Source organism: Callorhinchus milii, unplaced genomic scaffold (genome assembly GCF_018977255.1).
Source record: "Callorhinchus milii isolate IMCB2004 unplaced genomic scaffold, IMCB_Cmil_1.0 Scaffold7, whole genome shotgun sequence".
NCBI classification, from domain to species: Eukaryota; Metazoa; Chordata; class Chondrichthyes; order Chimaeriformes; family Callorhinchidae; genus Callorhinchus; species Callorhinchus milii.
In genome coordinates, this window is record NW_024704748.1 from 15,076,604 (window position 1) to 15,098,683 (window position 22,080).

General features: G+C 41.0%; 1 protein-coding gene across 1 annotated transcript in view; it reads right to left on the reverse strand.

Annotated features, from left to right (window-relative positions):
- Window positions 1–2,045: 2,045 nt before the first annotated feature.
- Window positions 2,046–22,080, reverse strand: part of spock2 (SPARC (osteonectin), cwcv and kazal like domains proteoglycan 2) — a 38,854-nt gene continuing 18,819 nt past the window's right edge. The window contains exons 3-12 of the mRNA XM_042336740.1: window positions 20,207–20,252; window positions 14,281–14,298; window positions 9,790–9,886; window positions 9,527–9,641; window positions 8,739–8,853; window positions 8,254–8,373; window positions 7,709–7,927; window positions 6,132–6,194; window positions 3,621–3,758; window positions 2,046–3,141 (exon numbers count right to left, since the gene is read on the reverse strand). Coding sequence (XP_042192674.1) covers window positions 2,996–3,141; window positions 3,621–3,758; window positions 6,132–6,194; window positions 7,709–7,927; window positions 8,254–8,373; window positions 8,739–8,853; window positions 9,527–9,641; window positions 9,790–9,886; window positions 14,281–14,298; window positions 20,207–20,252 — 1,077 coding nt within the window. The 3' untranslated portion in view covers window positions 2,046–2,995. The remainder of the gene's footprint in view (window positions 3,142–3,620; window positions 3,759–6,131; window positions 6,195–7,708; window positions 7,928–8,253; window positions 8,374–8,738; window positions 8,854–9,526; window positions 9,642–9,789; window positions 9,887–14,280; window positions 14,299–20,206; window positions 20,253–22,080) is intronic.

Consider the following 22,080-nt stretch of genomic DNA (forward strand, 5'->3'; position numbering starts at 1 on the left):
TTGTGTGTGCTTGGGAGGGCTTTGCCTGTTGTGTGTGCTTTGTATAGTGTTTGCCTTGTAGCCATGGAAGCAACTCATTGCAAAGGTGTTTGGAATGACAAGGCATTGACATCCAGTGGACCCATGCAACGTGGTGATGTTTCTCCTCTTCTCCATTGTGAAAACAACCAAATAAAGTCACACTCCTAGTAATTCTCTTCAGTGCTAAATCATTTTGGCTCCAGTTGGTGTTTGAGTGAACTTCCACTTTTTCCCATTATTTGCACCCATTGTCAGAAGCAAGCCCTCACAGGTCAAGTACAGTAGATGTTAATACAAAGTAAATGCCCTCTGCTCTGTCTCAGGAATGCACATTAACCCCAACTTAGAAGTGAACTGATACAAAATTTTCATTTATCCCATCAACCATCCTTTCTCATTTCTTTCTCAGTGACGCTAGTAATATGCCAGTAACCAGTAGCATAATAATGCACATTTGTTTGCCTTGGCCTGAGGCCTACTAGAGATTGGTTTTAGGTTGACTGACATTTAAATGGTCTGAAATGCTCTTCTCTGTCCAGCGCCTTGGGACATCCTCCCAACGTGAAAGGCGCTATACAAATGTAATCTTGTTGTTGTTGTTGTATTTATGTCTCATGCATCTCCAGCTTTTGTCTTTATAAAGCAGAGGCAACTGAAAGATCTCCAGAGTAATCCTCTGCTTGGCTGACCTTGGGAGAGTGTGTAGCTATGAATGGAGAATCAAGGATGTGCAGTAGCAGTATAAAAAATGCTCTTCATTCATGCTCTGCTACATTTTTGTTCCAGTTCAGCACACAGACAAGTAACCCCCAAAATCACCTGTAATCTTGTTTAAAGGGGACACGTTTCAATTGTCAGCTTTTTATTGCCTACCACACTGGTGCAGTTCTAACCACATTCCCCAGAGACTTGATGCCTGAGCAGAGATTCAGTGCAGAGATGAAAAATGACTCATGTCACTGAGAATGTATTGTATTAAACCCACATGTTTCTTGTCCAATGGAGACACATTCCACTCAACCTTTAAAAAAGTGTGAAGTCAGTAAAATTAGTCTTTCCTTTTGCGATTTGTTATGTGACATAATACATGTTGGTACGTGACATGATTTACCCAATGCTTGCAGAATTTGCCCAAGTGCACTGTGAAAAGATTTAAGATGTGTAAACAATATGTAGACAATGCTCAGAAAAGGATATGGTTCTTTGTCACACTCTCTCATTGTTAAGAAAGCTTATTGTTCAAAGCCAAATAATAAGTTAGCTTGTGGTGTACTGCTTCCAATCTCAGTATTCATTGCACGTTCAGTTTCTAGCTCTGTTGGGCCACCTTGAGGGGAAGGGAGTTCAAGTGCCTTCACTTAGTGAGAGAACCAGTCAAGCTGCACTGCTCTTGTGCATCTTGAATACCAACTGGTTCAGGAATACAATAGGCAGAGACGTAGCTCCCTTGGTGAGAGCTGAATATAATAACACTGCACTGGGATAAACTAAAACAAAACAGAATTCTAGCTTATAATGGGAGAGTGTTTTGATCAGACAATAAGTGTAGGTTTGTGCCATGACAAAGTTGTTCTGGTTTCCTTAGGTGCCATTTTAGTCTGTAAATATATTTACCTCATTACTCCTCAATATTCCCTAAACTCAGTAGTGCATGTCAGTTTGTTGAATGATTCGCTGTGTAAGGAGTTGAGAAGAAACAAAAAGATCTGCATTCTCACTTCCCCTTGAAGGTGCACTCGTGTTCCTTTAAACAGAAAATGTAAAACATTAAGGGGAGCAGGGTAAGACAGTTACAGTAGTCTTAAGTATTCATGTGTAACATAAACCACCCTCTCAATCTTTTGAAAAAGATGTTAAGCTACCACGAGCTTCTACCACTTAGTCCCAGCATGTTTAGATTTTTGGAATTATATTCAGAGTGTATTTCACACTATTGGAGACCTTTTTCTTAAGCACTCTCTCACGAGTTTCAACAAGTATACAGGCAGATATGAATTATGAACATTCAGAAACATGTCAGGCTGTAAAGATTGAAAATACTGTATTATTCATAATATTGAGGAGTCAGACCTTCTCTCCCTAATGTTTTTTTCAAGAATCTATTTTCAGTGACACTAGTACTGGATATTCTGAACAATTTTGATGAAAGTTTGCTACACTTTGTTGATATGAATGCAATGATATCTGGCGTTCATGTAAAAGCTTTAATGCTTCCTATTGATGGCACCTCATTAAACTGCACTTGCTTCAACTATTCTGGGGGATCTATTTCCAGCCCACCAGCTTCACATACAAGGAAATGTTGCATTGGTGCAGATGGTGACGATGCCCCGCTTATACTTGTAATCCTCAGTGTACTGACTTTCATGTCAAAATGAGCATAAATCATTATAGAAACAGTAATTATATGTAAATACAGGTCTGTGTGTGTGTGTCTGTGTGTGTATAGGAGTTGGGGGTGGTGAGAAAGGGAATGGATGAGAGAATACATGGTTTCCGAAGTTGTCTACTATACACTTTGGAATGAAACTGCTGAACTGCACTCTCTCTGTCTGTCTACATTCATACTCATGTACATCTCACAGCAGTGAGGTCCTCATTTCTGCCCCATGTAGGAGAGTGATACGTTCAGGACTGTAGTATGTCAATGTGTTGTTGTGACTGCAGGGGCAGGTGAGGGGGTGGCTTTAACATCACCGTTTGAGTTATTGTGGTCAGTCATCAGTGGTATCACTGGAGTTTGCTCTGCCCATTAGTGTTAGTATGATAAATCAGTGGTGTCAAATAGTGTGGTTAGTAGTGTTAATAGTGCGCTCACTAGTTCCTGGAGTTTCAATGGCGATATGGCTAGTGATGAACAATGTGGAGCATAGGATGAATTAGTTAGGAGTAGGAGTGGTGTATGGAAGGTTGGAGAATATGTGCCAAAGAGTGGGTTAGTAGTGCTAGTTGTTTAGCTATTACTCCATTAGCTCTACCAGATGTAGCCTCCGTCATCAGCCTCCCCAACCTCCCCCTCATCCTCCTCTATCTCTTCAGTGTTCTCTTCTGTCTCTTTATCTTCTTCATCCTCCCAGCCGACTCCACTGCCAAAGTCACCAGAAAAACTTATCACATCATCTGCAAACAGGAGGAGAAAAACAGGTTCAAACCTAGAGCTACAAGATCTAGGATCATGGCTACCAGGAAGAGTGAGGTGTACACACTCAGGGTGCAGAGAAAGGTAGAACATGAAATAGGACAGCAAGAGATGAAGAACAGGAGGCAGGAAAGTAAGCAAAAAAAGCCAAGCAGAGGACAAGAGGAACCAATGGCAAGAACAAAGTAAGGAAAGGAGCAATGGGCTTGTCTTTTGTAGAATTTCATTGAGACACTGTTTCGACCTGTTGTTCGTATAGTCCAACACTAAAGATGGTAGAAAACACATGCCCATTTGAAGTAGTCAATCTTCCAGTAATCTATGTTTTCCTTGTTAAACTTCAGGTTGCCATTCAGATTACGACTGTGTGCTTGTCATACAGTTTAGTAAGCAGGACATGACTCTGAGTTTAAGATTTTCATATGGTCTCTGCAGAATTTTAAAACAAAGTAATAGTTACCACAGTCAGGATTCCCTCGTGTACGTGTTCCAGTCACCTCACTGCCGTGCTGATCCACACACCAGCACTCGCTAGAATAGGGATCACATTGCAGTTTTCTATAATATCCATCCTCATCACAGCTGGGAATGTAAGTGCCTGCAAAAGAGATCGATGGCTTACATGTAGAAGACAGCACAGAAGCATCTTTAGCCTGGAAAAGAGTTGTCTCAGAAAGAATCTTAATTATAGGCATTTAAGATGCTCATGGAGAAAGTAAATCTAGGACGATATTTTCAGATACACCGAGGCAGCAGAACAAGAGGAATAGTGCATTTGTTGGGGACCAAATTGTGTGGGTTTTACCTTTAGCAACTGAGAGGTTTGTGTTATGGGTGGAGTGGGTGTGGGAGGAGACAGTAACCAGCCTGTCACAAAGAACTCTTTGGCAAGTGTGGTTTCATTAAGTGAATAGTATCCACTGTACCTGTCTAGTTACATGTGTGTGTGTGTGTGTGTGTGTGTAATATCACTTATTTGGAACTACCTCTGCTAAAAAGGATTTGCATTGGGTCTATTTCATTTATCAGTGGTTGTGAGTTAGTTGTATGTATTTCTGAGTGCCAACTGTATAGCAACAATTAGTCAATTTCTTTCTTCGCCATGATACGGTGCTACATTAAATGCAAGGATTATTATGAAGAATATTTGTTAGCCCAAAAGCTGATGCTGTCTAATATTTTGGGTAGTTGAGTAAAAGGAGCGGCATGGGTTATAGATCATCAAGTTGCAACAAGTGGTATGAATCCTGCAATGGTGAGCTAAAAATTAAATGAATGCTGTTGACATTGCACAGGAGATCCACCTCTGGCAGGAGTTGGTTAATTTAAATTACATGTTAGCCGCTACTCCACTTTCCCTCCACTCCCACAACCTCATTGTCGAAGCACACAGGCAGGTCAGTAAAGTGTTAAAGTAACATCTTTGTTCACAGCAGGAGGCACAAGTCTTTAGGTAAACATGAATTCAAGTTGCTCCACAAATGACTAACTTCTAATGTATTTGTACAGGGGTTCAGTGTGTGCTGTAAATCTTCTCTTAACTCCAACCATTTTTTAAACTCTTTTAAAAAATGTTTTTCCCCACTTGTACTAAGCCCTTCCTCCAGTGCCAAGGATAGTTCTCTGAATAATAGCAGGCAGTCAAGCCAGGAACTTGCCTCTAGGCTTTCAAAAGGTCGGGTGAAGGTTTTACTGTGAAGAGCACGTAACTGCTTATTGAAGCAAAAAAATAACTGCTTGTGTCCTACCAAATGTGCAACTCACAGCGTGTAAATGCACTGGGTCCACCAGACCATCTCCATACACAGATTTCTCTGTGAATGTGGAACCCAGAAATGTCTAAAGTGTATAATAAACAAGATACCAAAAATCTGTTTTATAAATTAAGATCTGTTTTGATACCTGCTTCTCTATTTTATAATGTGACTAAATATTAATTGAATTTCAATGATTTCTCAGCCACTGCAAGACTCACACCAGAACTGAAGCCCTGATCTCACCCCTCATTCCACACCCACCCCTCCCCCCCCACCACCCCACCCGGTCTGCCATCTCATATGTTGGTTCCAATTCAGCTTAGGTTTGCAAAGGCAGCATTTTTATGAGTTGTTTAATCTGGGGTCTCCATTGCTCCATGATTCCTATTAAAATAATTGAATGTGTTTAAACAGGGTAATCTGGCATTGCTTTATGACTCTTGTGAGCCAGTCGCAGGGACACGTTTGACGCCAACAAGTTAAACAGTCATCAGTTCTTATGGATTATCTCTTGAGGTTTGCAAGCGGGTTGTAGAGATAAACTATAGAAATGCTCTAATCTATGTCTCAATTTACTGGGGTTTCAAACATCTGAATCTGCAAATAACCAGTTCTCCTTATGCAAATTATTAACAGTCAAACCTCCCACAATCTGCACTGACGTCTGAGCACTTTCCAAATCCAAACCACTTTATGCACAATATGGTCCTACAGACAGATGAATAAACAATTCATCTGGAGAATTATTGGCCAGGGATGAATGCCCTTCCCTTTTCAAAGGTACCATGGAATATTTAACGTCCATCTGGGATAGACAGATGGGACACCAGTTTGCAGTTTCAGTCACAGAACAGAACCCTGATATTGCAACACACTCGAGCACTGTATTGGAAAGTCCCAACATTGGGGCAAAATGGGGAAGGAATATTTTGGAACACTTAATTCAGAATCCTTCTCAAAGCCTTTTTAAATGGAAACATTGGTACATGGTCTCCCCCGGAACCTGGTCAGCGTTGAATATCATGTAGTAGGTATTTCGTTTTTTTAAATATCGTGCAAAGCCAGGATAGGATGTTCCTCATCTGCTTATTTGGACAGCAGTATTCATTCAGATCAGCCTATTTCTTTGAAATGAGCACTTGCTGGGAGACATAAAGTCCCTAATAGTGTGGAAAAATATGCTGTTTCCTGCTGAGGTTGTGGAAGCCACTCACCAGGTACCTTCCGTGCTGCTTCTTGCAACTGAATCCTCTCCAGCTCAGCCAGGCAGGGTGGTTCTATGGGAACAGGAAGAAGCATTATAACAGAGCAGTGAAGCCAAGGAAGAAAGCAGAAGATTAACACTTGAGAGGCCCCAGTTTTACAAGACAACTACCCAGTTATTAAATAAATACACTAGGATAGAACGACATTTTGCATTTACATAGATTATATACAAGCTTACAATATGTTACAGTACGTCTATGAAGATTAATCCGTGATATCACAATGCAACAAAGCATGCAAGAAAAGCCTGTTCAACCATTATCTTCCTACTCTCTGCCCTGCCCCTGACTACTCAGTTGGTTAAAAGCCTGCGGGAAATTTCTGGAAACTTTCCCACACCCTTCCAGTTTATACAGTAAAACTCTAACGTATGTAGCTAACCATTATAACTCAATTACTCTTTGCTGCTGTTGTGTATTTGTGTCCTGGTAACATTGTTACCAGAACACAACTACAAAAAAATAATAAATGGTCACTTCAATCCACGACTGTTTGTGGGACGCTGCTGTGCACAATTGGCTGCCGCGTTTCGCCCACAAAATATAGTCAATTCATTTTACAGTATATTCTGTGAAGCGCTTTGAGACGTCTCGAAGACGTGATGAGGCGCTATATCAAATGCAAGGATTATTGTTATTATTATTATTGCTGTTAAAACATTTGTATTTTTTGCTACCTTTCCTCTTTCTGTGCCACGGATATACATACACACCACTATTCCAAGCTGAGAGGACAGCCAGGGCTTTGCAACTTGCCACTAAGAGGTGTACCCCACCAGCCTGGGCAGCAGTGCTCTCAGATTTCTTTCTCTCTGGCCTGCACTTAGCAGCTCTCTGCTATGGGGCAGTGCTGGCAATTCACCAGGCACTGAATTGTAGGCACAGACTCACAGATCACTCTGTGGTGTATTTGCTGCTCTAGCACCAGGCATTAATTCACTGGTGTCAGTAACTAGAGGCTCTGGTGTAAAACTGGGGGCCAAGACACAGTAGAAGTGTAAGATCCAGTTTACAGTTACCTTCTCTTCACATTTCCAACACATCAATTCACACTAATATTTCACTTTAAAAAATGGTACCCCCTTCCCACCACCATTGTTTCTCCTCAAGGTGGATTATTATTCCACAGTTACTCCCTCCCTACCCTCCTCACTCCCACTACCAGCTTGGTTGCCCAGCCGATATTGTCCTCCCAGACATGAAAGATGCAATATAAACATAAATTGTATTGTACTGACTGCGCTTGTTTAATGGGACATTTTTCATGCATGAGGCTGGGCAATTAATGCTTGCAGGCCTCTGAACAGGCATAGCTTCTCTCTCCAAAACATCCTCTCTCCTCTCTTTTCCACTGAACATGCTCATGAACATGAACATACTCATGTACACGCAACCAGCCCTTCAATCTGCCTCTCTGCTTTTTGTCTACCTCTCACTCATGTGCTGCTCTGATACCATAGCGCCACGCACACACACATGCAAGCAACACACACAAACACACACACTCCTGCCGTTCTCCAACGTACTTTCCCTCCAGAAGCAGAAGCACCACTCGGCGGTGGAAACCCGTCCATCTCTGTAAGTGTCACAAGAGTTGAAGAAAGGTCGCACACAGACTTCATACTTGTCCAGATTGATGGCTGCCAGCTCCATCTGATCCAGAAACAGGTCAGTATTGCTATCCAGTCTGGTAAACATCCAGCCAATCGAATCCCTGCAGCTGGCCATCAGGCTCTTGTCCAGCACTTTCAGACAGAGAGAAGGACAGACATTGTGAGGAAGTGAATTCACAATCTGGAGCTAACCCATCACTTCCCCCCCCCTCCCAAAAAAGAACTATTTTTGCTGGAACAGAGAAGATTAAGAGGGGAAACTAATCAGGTTTTCAAAATCCACAAAATTTATGAGAAGATGTGAGTTCGTAACAAAGGGCCATAAAGTCTGCTTTGTCACACCAAGAGTACGATAAGTTCTTTGATTCTATGTGGAATGATTCAAAAGCTGCAGTAAAATATTTCCTGAAAGACTCAACTAAGTTTACCAGTGAACCTGGTATTTTTTCTTGTCTTACCACTGGCTGTCCTCGCAAAAGGACTCCCTGAGTTGTTCTGTTTGGCGTTTTCATGCAGCAGTTGAAACCAATCCCTGAGCCGATCTCCAAGATCTGCGAGATCCTGCCCTGTACAGCTTTCTAGAGAGAGAGAGTAATTTTGCAATAATGGACTGGTTGATATAGTTCATAAAATTTACACACGAGCAACAATGAATGTTTTAACTCAACCCGATCTGCACAAATTACTTTTGAATTGGGTTTTGTAAGAATATTGGTTAACCCCTGCACCACAGGACGATGATGAGATCCTACCCATGGTGAGACCCCTATCTCTAACAGATCATTGGGGAGTTGCCAAGTGGATGTTGCCAAAACCTGGTCATGAAAGGTGTCAGATCACATTCAGACTGTTTGTAGGAACCAACCTGAACTCAACACATCTCCTCTCCACTGACTGTGGTCTGTGACTTCATCTTGTCTTTGGGATGGTATCAATTATTTACCTGGTTTCTTCTCTATTTCGGCTGTTAGCACATGTCCTGTTGGACATGGACACTGGCCTTGGCACTGTTGAGTGAGCTGTTTTCCAGTCAGACATATCTGCTGCTCCAGTTTACACTATCATAAGAAGGGGAAAAGGAGAGAGCTGAGGTTAGAAGTGAATTGATTTGACCTCAGCCAGACCTGCTTATTCCATCAAGAAGGAGTGTTGACATAAAGTTGTTGATTTGTTGATTAGGTTCTCAGCTGGTTAGCTGAACACCGCATTTATAGTTTATTTATTTTCCAAAAAAAATTCTTCCATTGTTCTTCCTCGAATGCAGGTGGCAATATGTGCTGACTCCACAGCAGCAAAGTTTCCTCAATTCCTCAACCACATCACCACCAGTTTGATGAAGATTGTCAACACCAGCTTGTTGAAGCAGGCTTGATGTGCCTCACTTGTGTGAAGCACCTTGAGATGTTTCAACACGACAAGGCACAATATCAAATGCAAGTATTTTTACGGTATTATTTTCATCTGTGGCTATAACTGTATTGGAATGTACAGCTATCATCTGGTCAATACTGGGCCAGTTTGAAAGGCTGGACCCAGCAAGGTCCCTGGCCAGCTGCTCTACTTTTAATTAAATCTGATGGGAAAATATTGCTAGTTTTTTAAAATCTAAATTTGGGTGCTTGAATTATACTCTTTATATTTGTTATTGTTGGGATTTCAACTATTTGACATTAAATGTGGAAATCCCACTCCATTAAATTACAGGCTTGAGGAACTGAGCACATTGTCTACCTGCGATGTGTACGTATTTCCATCTGAGCCACACACTGGGGAAGTCTGCGTCATGTGGCATGGCTTGCACACGCTTTCCACATGCCCCTGGGGTTTCGGTGAAGACTGTTTGATTCTAAAACAAACACAAATTAGCAGTAAGCAATGCATTAATTGAACCACAAGTTCTCACTCAGGGATCCCCAAAACTCCTCTCCAGTTCAAACACACAGAGGCACTCTACAGGAATGTAGAGAATGATGTGAGGGAAACACAGTTCTAACCTGTGCTGCAGCTTCTTGCGACTGATACACATGGCTCTCTGTGGGCCCTGTGAGATGCACACCTTGTGTCGGCTGCACTTCACCTTCTGACAGGGATCTTGGTGGGGTCAAGACCTGCGGAAGGAATTGTTTGACAGTGAGTTAGTTCTAAATGTCCTTAAAAATAGAACCGAAAATCACAAAAGGAGAGAATCCTTTCACAATCTGTCTGCAGAAACTGCTAGGCTATCTAAGTTTTAGAAACAGTTTTAGGGCTGACACTGATAAGAGTATTCCTACGGCCCAGGGCTGTGATCTTCCTATGTTCACGATGGTTCACAGCATTATGTGAATACGTGAATGTTCCTCTGTATTTGGTACAAATATCTGTGTTGAAATGGCTGTACATAGTGCTGAAAGCTATGGGTAATTCCCTTCCTCAATGCATTTCCCTTCCCTTCCCTCCCCTCACCCTGATCATTTCCCCCCTGCTCGGGTCCTGACCCAACTGTACAGCATCTTGGGAGGTCCTCCCGACGTGAAAGGCGCTCTATAAATGGAATCTTGTTGTTGTTGCATTTAGTGCTGGGTTACTACTTCCTACTTCATGCAATATAAAAAAAATATATATAAATTATTAAAAATGGCTTTTTTTAAAATAAAACTGAACAGATAGCTTCCGTGATGGCTGAACAAATGTATTCGGTGAGTATCAGAGCCACACATCAGGTAGATGCCAGGATCGATCCCCAAATTGTACGTGATGCCCTCGGAGGTTATTCGCTACGATGAATTCCCTTTTTTTTCTCAGCAATGTCATAAAAGAGGTCATTCAAACTGACATATTTCATCAAAAGAAGTATTCCAGCAGTATAAGAGAAATTAATTCCTGCCCCAGGTACTGTGTGCAGGAGCTGAAGCAGACTCCGTACACACTTACACTTGCTTATCACCGAGTAAAAAGCAGACCACAGGCTTTCTTATTCATTATTGACTGCTGAGAGTTACAGGTTGCAGATATATAGAAAATTGTACATCAGTATCGTGTTGAATTTGAATGCCGCAATCAACAGTAAGTAGGAACCCGGTTGTTAGTCAGTTGGCAGATCATTTTTCTGGGGGTAATAATCTCTTAAAAAAATAAAAAATAATAATAATTTGGTCACTCAATCCATGACTGTTTATGGGACACTGTGTGCAATTGGCTGTGTGCAATTGGCTTCCGCGTTTTGCCCACAAAATACACGGTTACTGCACTTTACAGTATATGCTGTGAAGCACTTTGAGATGACTCAAAGACGTGATAAGGTGCTGTATCAAATGCAAGAATTATTATTATAACAATAATGTATTTTGTATTACTGGGAGTTAACACTGCATTGCAACATTTCTATCACACGTACAACCACACAAACACAGAATCACAGCCACACTTCACAAATACACAGTGTTCACACTTTCTTCACCAGATATTGCAATCACAGTTACATTTACGTCTTCCTATTGTCTTTATTTCCTTGGTCTGGCCCTACTTCCCTCCTCTATTCTATCAAGTGGCTTGTCTAGCCCATTCATTCCTGTTTAGATGAAGGATCAGTCTGAAACATTAACCCAGCTTTCTATTTCAATTGCTGATTTCCTGAGATAATTTTCAAGCTTTTTCTTTTTTTCTCATATTTCCACCAGTCAGTTTCTTTTGATATAGGTCCTTATCAAATTGTCAGAACGTCTCAAAATGCTTCAAAGGATTTGATATAAAGTCCAACAACTGTATAATTGTAGGCAAACTCGGCAGTCAATTCACGCACAGCAATGTCTTACAAACAGCTATGAAATGAATGACCAATTTTATGTCGGATTGTTGACAGTTCTAACTAAACTGTTTGTCTTACCAACAGAAATCTCACTATGAATCTTGAAATCTGATATTTGCAATTGGAGGTTGCTATGAGTGACTCGTATCTGGATTCTATTTCTGACCCCAATGTTTAAACAAGCTGGTTGTCGACTGACTGTGGTGTTTTAATGATTGGAGCTCTGGATAATATAATGAGGTGGCACAGATTTACCATTTGACTTTTTAGATGAGATTGGTGACATTTGTTGAATGTCAGAAATTCTGAAAAGTAGTCAACGAACTAGTGATATGAAATTTGTTGCAGAAAGAGGCTGCTTGTGGTTGACAAGTGCCAGTTTGTGGTTGACAAGTGCCAGTGCAACTCTGAATACGGATCTTGAAACAGACTCATATTCGCACCAGATATTTTGGATTGATGCGCACACCAGATATTGGGGATTTCAGGATGAGCCTTATATATAACATAAACACTGCGTTTATGTAACGGGAACCCCGTGATTTCTATAGAACAGGATTTCTCCAGTTATTTGCTGCAATGTTTTATTAAAATTGTCTCTTCAGGCTTAACAACCTGTATGTGAGAATTATTTTGAATTCCTGAATCACACAGTAGTTAGGGAAAGACGTCACACCCATCCAAAGGCCTGTATGCCGCATTGCACTGTAGGATTAATGTCAGCAGAACTGCCAAGGCTTCAATCAGCACTGTACTGCAGTGGTATGTATAATGCTGAGATCTTGCTATACTCCCAATGGACTGGGATGCTGCTTGGAGATGGAATTGTTGACAGGGTGCATCTGTGTGGGATGATATATCTGATATGCAGGTCTATTTGTACTATAATTCCTTCACTCTGATCCTGTTTTTAAGGTTCCCAAAGGCACCATTATAATGAGGGGTTATTCTCTGAATTAATACCCTACAGAAAAAATAGACACCAATTACCATTGTCCCTATTATAAGATCTGCTGTTACCTGATCAGATACATTTTGCAAACTGCCACTCATCAGCGTGTGCTGTCTCTTAAAGACTTGAATTTAACCCTTTGAGGAGTCGGAGAGGCTTTTTCATCTTTTTTCTACAGACAACTTCCACTGAGAATGCCATAATGTAGAACTAGGTCGATGTTGTGCTGATTATACTTTGTGATGGTGTGTAAAATAGGGAGCCAGCCGAGTCCTGGTAACTTGTTGTAAAGTTGCAAACTCTATGGATTTTGTTTAATGAAAAATGCTTCACAGAAGATGTTGTTAAAATTACTCAGTAACTGCTTACTCTTGTGCCTCCGACACAGTTGGGGAACACAGTGGCTGCGTGTTGGGAACTGTGGTGGAAATGCAGCTAACTATCGCTTATACATCTTGACGGCAAGACGTTACCACTGTCTGTCCCAGGAAGTGGGTAACTGTGTTGTGGGTAACTCACTCAGTGGGCTGCATTGCAATGTTTAGCATCACTGGCAATGTGCCATTAAGTGAGAACACAGTCTGCAAATCTATGAAAAACAGGAGTCTTTAAACTTTTATGGCTTCATTAAATAATCATTAGGATCCGTGTTATATAGAGGAGTAACTGGGAATATATTTGCAGCTAAAAGATTTTAATGGTGTCTAATGCATACACATCACTCCTTACCCCACTATTTTCTAAAGATTATATCCTTGTAAATGGCATATTCAAATAACAGAATACGGATATCATCTTTCCTCAAAGGTTATCTCTATCTCTGATGTCAAGCAGTCATTGCTCTTCTGTGCCCATTAAATAACTTTCTCCATGGTAACCAGCAACCTACTTGTCTTCATTCTGAGGCACTGGCTATTTACTGTGTTTTTATAAGAGAAACAATGGGGAAAAATAGTTAACAACAGCCTCTGGATATATAATATACACAATAATAGAGCCTTATATATATTACACACAATAACAGCTCCTCACATGTATTAAACACAACCGCCCTCACATTTAATGGACCTAATAACAACTACTCATATGCATTGTAGACCATAAGAGCCAATCGTAAGTATTACACAACACTTTGCGCTTATATTTATATAGTGTCTTTCACATAAGGGGAATGGCTCAGAGAACTTTGCAAAGGCGGAGGTGAGCCAGAGTTGAAAGGGAGATTGGGGTGGGGGAGTAGGGGGTAATTGGCCAAAGCCTGGTGCAGTCAAAGAGGTAGATTTTAGATGAGTTTTGAAAGCTGAGGGGGTGGGGGGTAGGGACTGAAAGTTCACTTGTCAATGGTGCAGTGGAACATGCGGGAGCATGAAGTACACCAGAGTTTGGCAGAGTGGAGAAAGTGGCCAGGTGAGTAGGGTCAGAAGTAAAGTTGATCTACAAGGGAGATAGGGAGCCACTAGATCAAAGCAAGGATGGAGATGATGGACTTGCTGAGCCAGCCCAATACGAAAGAGGATGTGGACTGCAGAGTTCTGGATAGTCTGGAGTTTGTGGGGAGAAGAGCTGGATAGCAGTTAAAGTTAAAGCTGGAACTTTCCAGGTCACTGTATTTAACTTCACTAATAAGTAGCTTGATAAAAGTTTGAAACACCAGGAAGAGCTCCTTCAATCCAACCAACCTGCAGTTCTTTCCCGCTGTCCTCATTACCAAGGCTTGTTTATACATTGTTTAAGATTGTTTTTAACCTTTTGTAAAGTTCCCGTCTGTCTCTCTTGCTTCCGTTTTTTTGGCACAGAGACCCGTTTCTGGCCCAACTTTTCACTAATAGAATCAGACAGTAACTAGAGTTGAACAATGCTGGCCTTAGAAACTTACTCATTTCTCTGTTTGGAAAGTTTCTGCCTGTCACTGTGCTTGGCCATGTGCAATTTCCTCATTGTTGTGTCAGCCTTGTCTTCTCATCTTTTCAAACACTGTGCCTTTAGTAACAGGGGTCAGCTTGCATGGCTATTCACCCCCACTGTCGGCACAGAATTTTATGTCTGCACTTAGTTTTAAGTTGGATTGTGAAACACTCGTCATGTTTTGCTGTCTCCAACACACTGTGCCACAAAGATACAAGATGTTAGCCCTACAACTCATGTATCTCTTAGAGGGCGAATTTCTCTAACTCAGTCAGACCAGAGTTTGTGAAGTGTAAACGTGTGATAGAGGTGTTTTCATGCATCTCCTCAACACTGACTATAGAATGAAATTGGCAAAGAACCTAAAAACAAATCACTATCTGTCTTGTCATCCAGAGTTGGTTCATCAGGGAAAGTATTTTTTATTGGACCTGCCTACAAAGTGATTCCTGAAAATATCCAATATAAATTATTCTGACTTGAAAGGGGCTATACAAATATAATTTTGTATTTTGTGTTCACAAAAGATGAATTCTATCTTGTGTCAGCCCTTTGAATCTCCCGATTAATTTATAGGGTCTGTGGATCCTGTTCACAGTGACAAAGCACTTTGCTATATTATGTTAAATTACCCCCCACCCATGTCTATTTACTTAGCTTTGGGACGTCCTCCTGACGTGAAAGGCGCTTTATAAATGGAATCTTGTTGTTGTTGTTGTTAGCTCACCACTAAGAACGACTGTGGCTTTGCTGAGGTTAGACAGCACAACCACTCATCATCATATTGTGTAGCACAACTGCTAAAAACTAACCATTCATTCGCACCTGGGATTTCCTCTGCTCATGTTTCAGTGTCAGATCCTGTGCATATTCTAGATATAGATGTACTGTATGACTTGTGTACAACCGATTAGCAGTGAGGTAAAAATGTCTGATACTGTGTGCTTGCAGCATGGTTCATTGTCAAATCCATTACACACTGGGTAAAAGCTAACAATCCACTCACAGTGGGGTCTGCATGACTCATCTTACATCTTGTACTGCATTTAAACTGCATGTTTGTCAGCAGATCCCTACAGTTTGGCAATGATTTGCCACTAACTATACAATGTACACAGAGGATGAGCTAATGTGAATTGCTTTAAGGTCCTGCTCGTGGGATCAACTGGAGGAGATAGTTCCAGGAGGCGTGTACTTTGCACCCACAGTAAATATAAAATCACGTTCCACTCGTTCTCCAGAGGCCTGTCAAAAGCAAATACTCTCCGTGATCCTGACCCCCAGTTCGGGTCCAAATCCCTAACTGTCCAGCGCCTTGGGATGTCCTCCTGATGTGAAAGGTGCTATACAAATATAATTTTGTATTGTATTGTAAATGGGCTGCTCATTGAATGGTCTAACAACCTTCAAAACCTTTTTTGTGAAGTTATTGATATGGCCCCCTTAATAACATTGAAGACAAGTACCTGATTCCAGTGTTCACAACATCACAAGTGAAGTTTGTATTGAAGTATCAGCCGAGACTTAGTGTTAAGTCCTAACATGGGGCTCAGATGCGAGAATTCTACCAACTGAGTCAGGCTGACATCTTGTCACTATCTAGTCATTCCACATGGCGCCTGCCTCCTAACATTGACGATCATTCAAGTGCCAAACATTAAAACCTGATGTAAAAAAAAAATTCTGACTGGGATCCTCAGCGAGGTGGAGAGGGAAGTATAAATTTGACTTCACTAAACTGTCAGGAACAAAACTGCATCACTTCCAGTAGCACAAACACAGCACGAATGTCACACCTCTTCATATAGCATCCGCTGGGTAACAGTTAACAAATGGCTCCTGTCTATCGCTGTAAAGCTCAGATGCATCTGTGCCAAACTGTATATATGTAAACCTCACCCTGGGTGCTGCAAAGTAACAATTCATCAACACCTGGTACTGTGTGATTTGTTTGTGCCTAGTTGTCAACTGCTGTTGGGAATGCAGTACATACTGGGTAAAAGGTTAACCATTCTTGCTATTACTGTACAACTTGTGCCTTGTCTCACTCGCAACTCCTGAAAATGCAATGCTGTGATGTGTAAAATAGATTTATTCTTTCATTACAAACTGAATGGAGAGGCAGAACGTATCTAATTGAAATAAAATAAGATGTCTCATGTTGTTATACTCTGAAATGTCAAAAACAAAGAGAACAGAATTTCTCCCACATCTTATTATGATGAATGCCTGCCCAGACCTGTTACTGTACAGTAGCAACCTCCTAATCCTATACGTACTCATAGTCTCACATTTTGTCCACTAAATATGCAGTCAATTTGCTTTACAATATATTCTGTGAAGTGCTTTGTGATGTCTCAAAGACGTGATAAGGCGCTATATCAAATGCAAGGATTATTATTTCCCTGTCACAATTCTGGACAGCGTACACAATTTACTTCTTCATTGCTCTCTCCTGACTCTTCCTGGGGTAGGATTCCATGAGCATAAGTGCCCCCCTCCCCAGTATCATACCTCACCCAACAGCTTATTCTTCCCATGTAAGCCTGGACAGTTAGTATTTGCAGACGGCTCAGTTATAGGGGTATCACAGCCAAGCCCAATCCCGTTCTCGCCCAGCATCCACAGACGGGCAGGTTTCAGCAGAAGTTATTAGATGGTGATAAGATAAGGGATATCTTGATATTTTGGTTTTACTGCTTATTGTGCCTTTAGCCACTGATGTCTGTGCAACAGAGGCCTGGGAGACAGAGGCTTCAACACCTTTTTGCCAGGCAGGGTGTGTTGGGATATCATAAAGCAGAAAAGAGAAAACTACATTAAGGGATAAATACAACACCAAATCTCAAGAAAGAGTCATATGAATCCACATTAATCTGAAAGAAGCAGAGACCCAGTGCAACCTCTGCTGTCCTCCTGCTCACCATTGAAGAATGACGATTTACACGTACGTGGTTGCATTCTGTTGCTACCATTCTGTGTTATTTCCCTCTGTCTGTTGCTGCCTTTGCCTTGGAATTAATGGACATTTAGGATACTTCAATCTCTCAAAGCCCTGCTCATTCAGCCCTGCATCAATCTCTAGTCTTTGACTGTTAAAAGATAAGCCCTGGTTTACTCTGTGCACTCAGATCGATTTCTGGCAGGTAAGAAAGACAAGCAATCAAAACACCAGGTTACATGGAGCCCAGAAGCTCAGCGGTCAGTGCAGACATTGATCTGTTTCCCTTTAGCAGATGTGATTGCTTTGTGCTAATCTGTGTCACCGAGTAGCACAGACAGAAATATAATGAAGCAGAAACCAAGCTCTGCAGAGGGGGAGGAGATTAGAATCAATTCATAATTTCTACCCAGACGCCTCCTCATTCTCTCTTCAAACAGATTTAGCCTCTGCCCTCAAATGGACCCCTGTTAATGTGAAATTTGATTAAAAAAGGCCGTACAACTTGGATTTATATAGCGCCCTCCACGCTGGACAACAGTATTGGTGCTGGGGACACTGTAACTACCTGTTCCCAGCCACTCACAATTGCACTGGGCAAAACTTCCTACAGGGAAGACACAAATAACTCAGCATCACTTTACTTTTCTTGACCTGCTGAGAGTCTGCCACAAAGCTGACTCAGCTGGCTCCATGGTGTGCAATGTAACTATTTCTAGATATGCTTTTAAATAAAAATAACATTTGAAATCTGAGATTGGAGATTAATCTACTAAATGGTTTTATGGGCATGGACTGCCTTGCTTACCCATAACTAAGGCATAAGCCAGATCATTAACAATTCCAGTTTTTATTGCAAGCAGACAAAATGCGGACACCGAGGTTCACTGGACTCTCCTCTCGGGAAGCAGCAGAGAACAGCTACCTCTAAAGCATATAATAATAATAATAATAATAATAACAATAATCCTTGCATTTGATATAGCGCTTTTCACGTCGGGAGGACGTCCCAAAGCGCTTCACAGAGCACACTGTAAAGTGAATTGACTGTATATTTGTGGGCGAACGCGGCAGCCAATTGCGCACAGCAATGTCCCACAAACAGTCGTAGATTGAAAATGACCAATTTTATTATTGTTTTGGAGGGTTTACTATTAGGCGTGTGGAGTAAGGAAACTTGCCCAAGGTTTCGCAATATATCTGCAATAGGGTGTGGAATAGATGCATGGTCTGGTATAATTATATAGTTTCCATTCATTGCACCAGAATTCATAAGAAGTGCATAAACACTCCTCTCTCCCACTCTGCATTCCCTGGACAAAATCCCTTTTGTGGGTGGAGCAGGGAATACGGGATGAATGTTCACTCCAGACACTGTGAATGCAGTCTTACATACTGCATTGCAACCAATCTTTAGGTTTTAACATGTCTAAAAGAAGAAAGGACAGAAGAAAATGCAGAATGCACAGAAATAGATGCAAACATTCATAGATCATTTACCTGGCAACACGGCAAATAGTCTGTAGGGACTGAAAAAAAATGCAACCCACAATCAGTCTGTAGGCAGACACTAAAAATAGGAGATTCATTCCCATTAATGGCAGTGGGCACAGATACGGCAAAGGAGTCCCATTGCCCAAAGTGCTCTCAAAAGTAACTTGTGCACAGTGGAACCAACAAACATAATTGCACTTATTAGAAAAAAATGCAGAGTGAGGATATCTAATTCCACGTGATTAATAATGGTAAAGATGCACATCATTCCTTGTACTTTCTCTGCATCAAGGCTGAGAATTGCTATCTTTTTCAACAACAACAACAAGATTCCATTTATAGAGCGCCTTTCACGTCGGGAGAACGTCCCAAAGCGCTGGGTTTTCAGGCTACAATACAGGCTGTTTAAATGAAAAAAGTTTTTAAAACATCTGAATAGAGGCATAAACCCAAAGGGTTCAACAAATCCGTGCTGGTGATGTAATGGCATAGCATTTTGCAACTCCAATGTACTGTGTGTGTGGGGTAGTGGTAGGAGTCCACAATTGTTTAAGTTTTGCCAGTCTGGGAACAAGATAAGCAGAGAGCAAGCACTTCCCCAAAGGGAGGGAACATGGTTTCAGTGCCTGCCTGGGCATGAATGACAATGCCATTGTGTCATTCTCAATTGCCTACGAGTGTGTGATTTCAGAATGGTACTGGGGACACCAGATCTGTGTGCCTCTCTCAGGCAGTCTTGATCCACAGCACTGGAAAGTTGAAGAAAAGGGAGGAAAAAAATAGATTTTCACTCCTGAAAAAACAGAGAACAGCCTACATGCAACAGCTTAACCTGGTAATAGTACTTCATGTGATAATTTCCCCACATCATTACTTATTTTAGATTCAGTGTGTCAGGCAATCCGTACTGTACATTTTAACTGCAATATAAGCCTTACAATTGCAGTGGGGTAAACAGGGTTACCGGTTCCCTTCAAACTGTAACCATTTATAATAAACTCAACCCAATCCATGAATAGGTTACACACAGACATCAGCTCTCAGCCATAATTCATAAAGCTGCTTCCGACTACACATTTCCATTTCTCCTCCTGGCATCCTTGTTGCTGCTGTGTTGGATTGTTTAAATCAGGACAGTTTTGTGATGATTGCCTTAGGCTGGAACTGAAGCCAAATCCCAGAGGCCAAAGGACATTGTTCAACTCCTGATGGAGCATTTTTCAAGAGCTCAAGTTGCTGGTGATCTTGAAACTCTGATGTGTCCTTGGTCTCAAAACAGTGCATCAAATTAGTCAATACGTGCTCAGTGCTATCAGTAAAGGGACAACTCACCTTCATCAAAAGACTGCTTCTGATCCCAGCTTCGGATGTAATCATCCTGCACAAGAGAAGAATGATGATCTAAGGACTGAGAATATCATTACAAACACAAGAAACACACGCACACAAGCTCATTTTACATTCACTTCTGAAAACATTGTTTTGTTCTAAATGTCATTTTTGCTTTCTCAATTTTATCACAACAATGCAATATAAAGTGGCCCTGGTTTGGAGAGGGCAGAGAATTCTCACCTTCCCTTTATAGAAAAACCAGCAGTGTCTCACTGTGACTGAAAATACTGTGATTTTTTTTATATAGAAACGGTGGAGGATCATCATTTTGATCAATTTTTTTTCTAAAAACAGAGGGAATAAGGCATTTTGAAATAAACTCCTGACATCCCTTCCTCAGTCATTTTAGTGCACGTTTTCACTGGACCCATTCAATGGCTTGTCCATATAAACATTCTTTATGTGCAAGCTTAGCCTATGAGTGTCACACATTTACTTTCCACCAGAGGTTGGTTGAGAGAGATTTGAAGTAGGAGCCCAGTCTCATTTTTCTTTTCCAGCTCAGGGGCACTGATAACCATCAACCTCGACCTGACCACACGGATTGACTGAGGAGGCTCAAATTAGCAGTTCCCACCCTTCTTATCAATTCTTTTATGTACATGATGTTGTAAATAAAGCTTGCATTACTATAATGCCTTATCACATTGTCGAGCTGTCTCAAAGCATTCAAAGGATGTTAATAATAACCCTTGCATTTGATACAGCGCCTTGTCAACTTGCTGAGATTTCTCAAAGTGCTTCACAGAATAAACTGTAAAGTCTATACTGTGTATTTTTTGAGTAAAATGCGGCAACCAATTGCACACAGCAGTGTCCCACAAACAGTCATCGTTTGAGTAACCAAATTTTAATTTTATTTTCGGAGAGATTATTACTTCCGGAAAGTGACCAACAATCGACTTAACAACCGGGTCTCTACTTACTGCTAGGTAACTAAAGTTGTATGGAGTAAGCAAACTTGCCTAAGGTTTCGCCCCATTTGGGAATTGAACCCAGGTCCTCTCACTTGTGAGGCAAGGGACTACATGTTACTGTGAAATGTTGTGTTACATTTAGAGGCAGATCTTATTAAAAAATAAATATCACCTCTATGTGTTAATTCATTACTAATACATTTTTTTCAGTTACACTGACAACCGAAACTTGTGTATTCTTCAGATAGATTTGCTATGAAAATGTAGTGAGCACAGTATTATCCCCCATGCAAATTACAAGGTGATTATGAACCTCATGAAGAGACTGTTGCTTCTTTGCTATACATTAATTTTCCTAAAGGAAAGAAAGAGAGAAATACAGTTTAGTGCTGAGAGGGGCCAATATGAGGTAACTGCCACCCAAAAGTATGGCATGGAAACTTCATCATAAAAGTTCAGAGGTGAGTTGATAACAGTTCTCTATACTAACATCCTTTTTCTGGAAGGTGTGTGTGTCTGTGTGTTTGTGTGTGTATATAATATATATATCACAATTTATATCTAGACTAAGTGAAAGTGAACAGAACAAGGGTGCAGTTGTCATTTCTGCCTAGTTTGGCCAAGTTCTCTGTGAACAGGAAATCCATAATACAAAGGCTAATTTACAGTGTTTTCTGAACAAAAGAGCTGTGTGAGTGATCTGAGGATTAAAACATGTTTTCGGGGTTGTATTCTCTGACAGTGTTTATCACTTCAGCCACTGCCAAATCTAGGATTCTGAAACAATGGGTTCATTTACAACCATCTTGTACAATTTTCAGACTGCAATATTGGATTTAAATAAGTGATCATCTTTCACTAGGATTTTTTGGAGAGCAACGTTTTATAAATATGAGA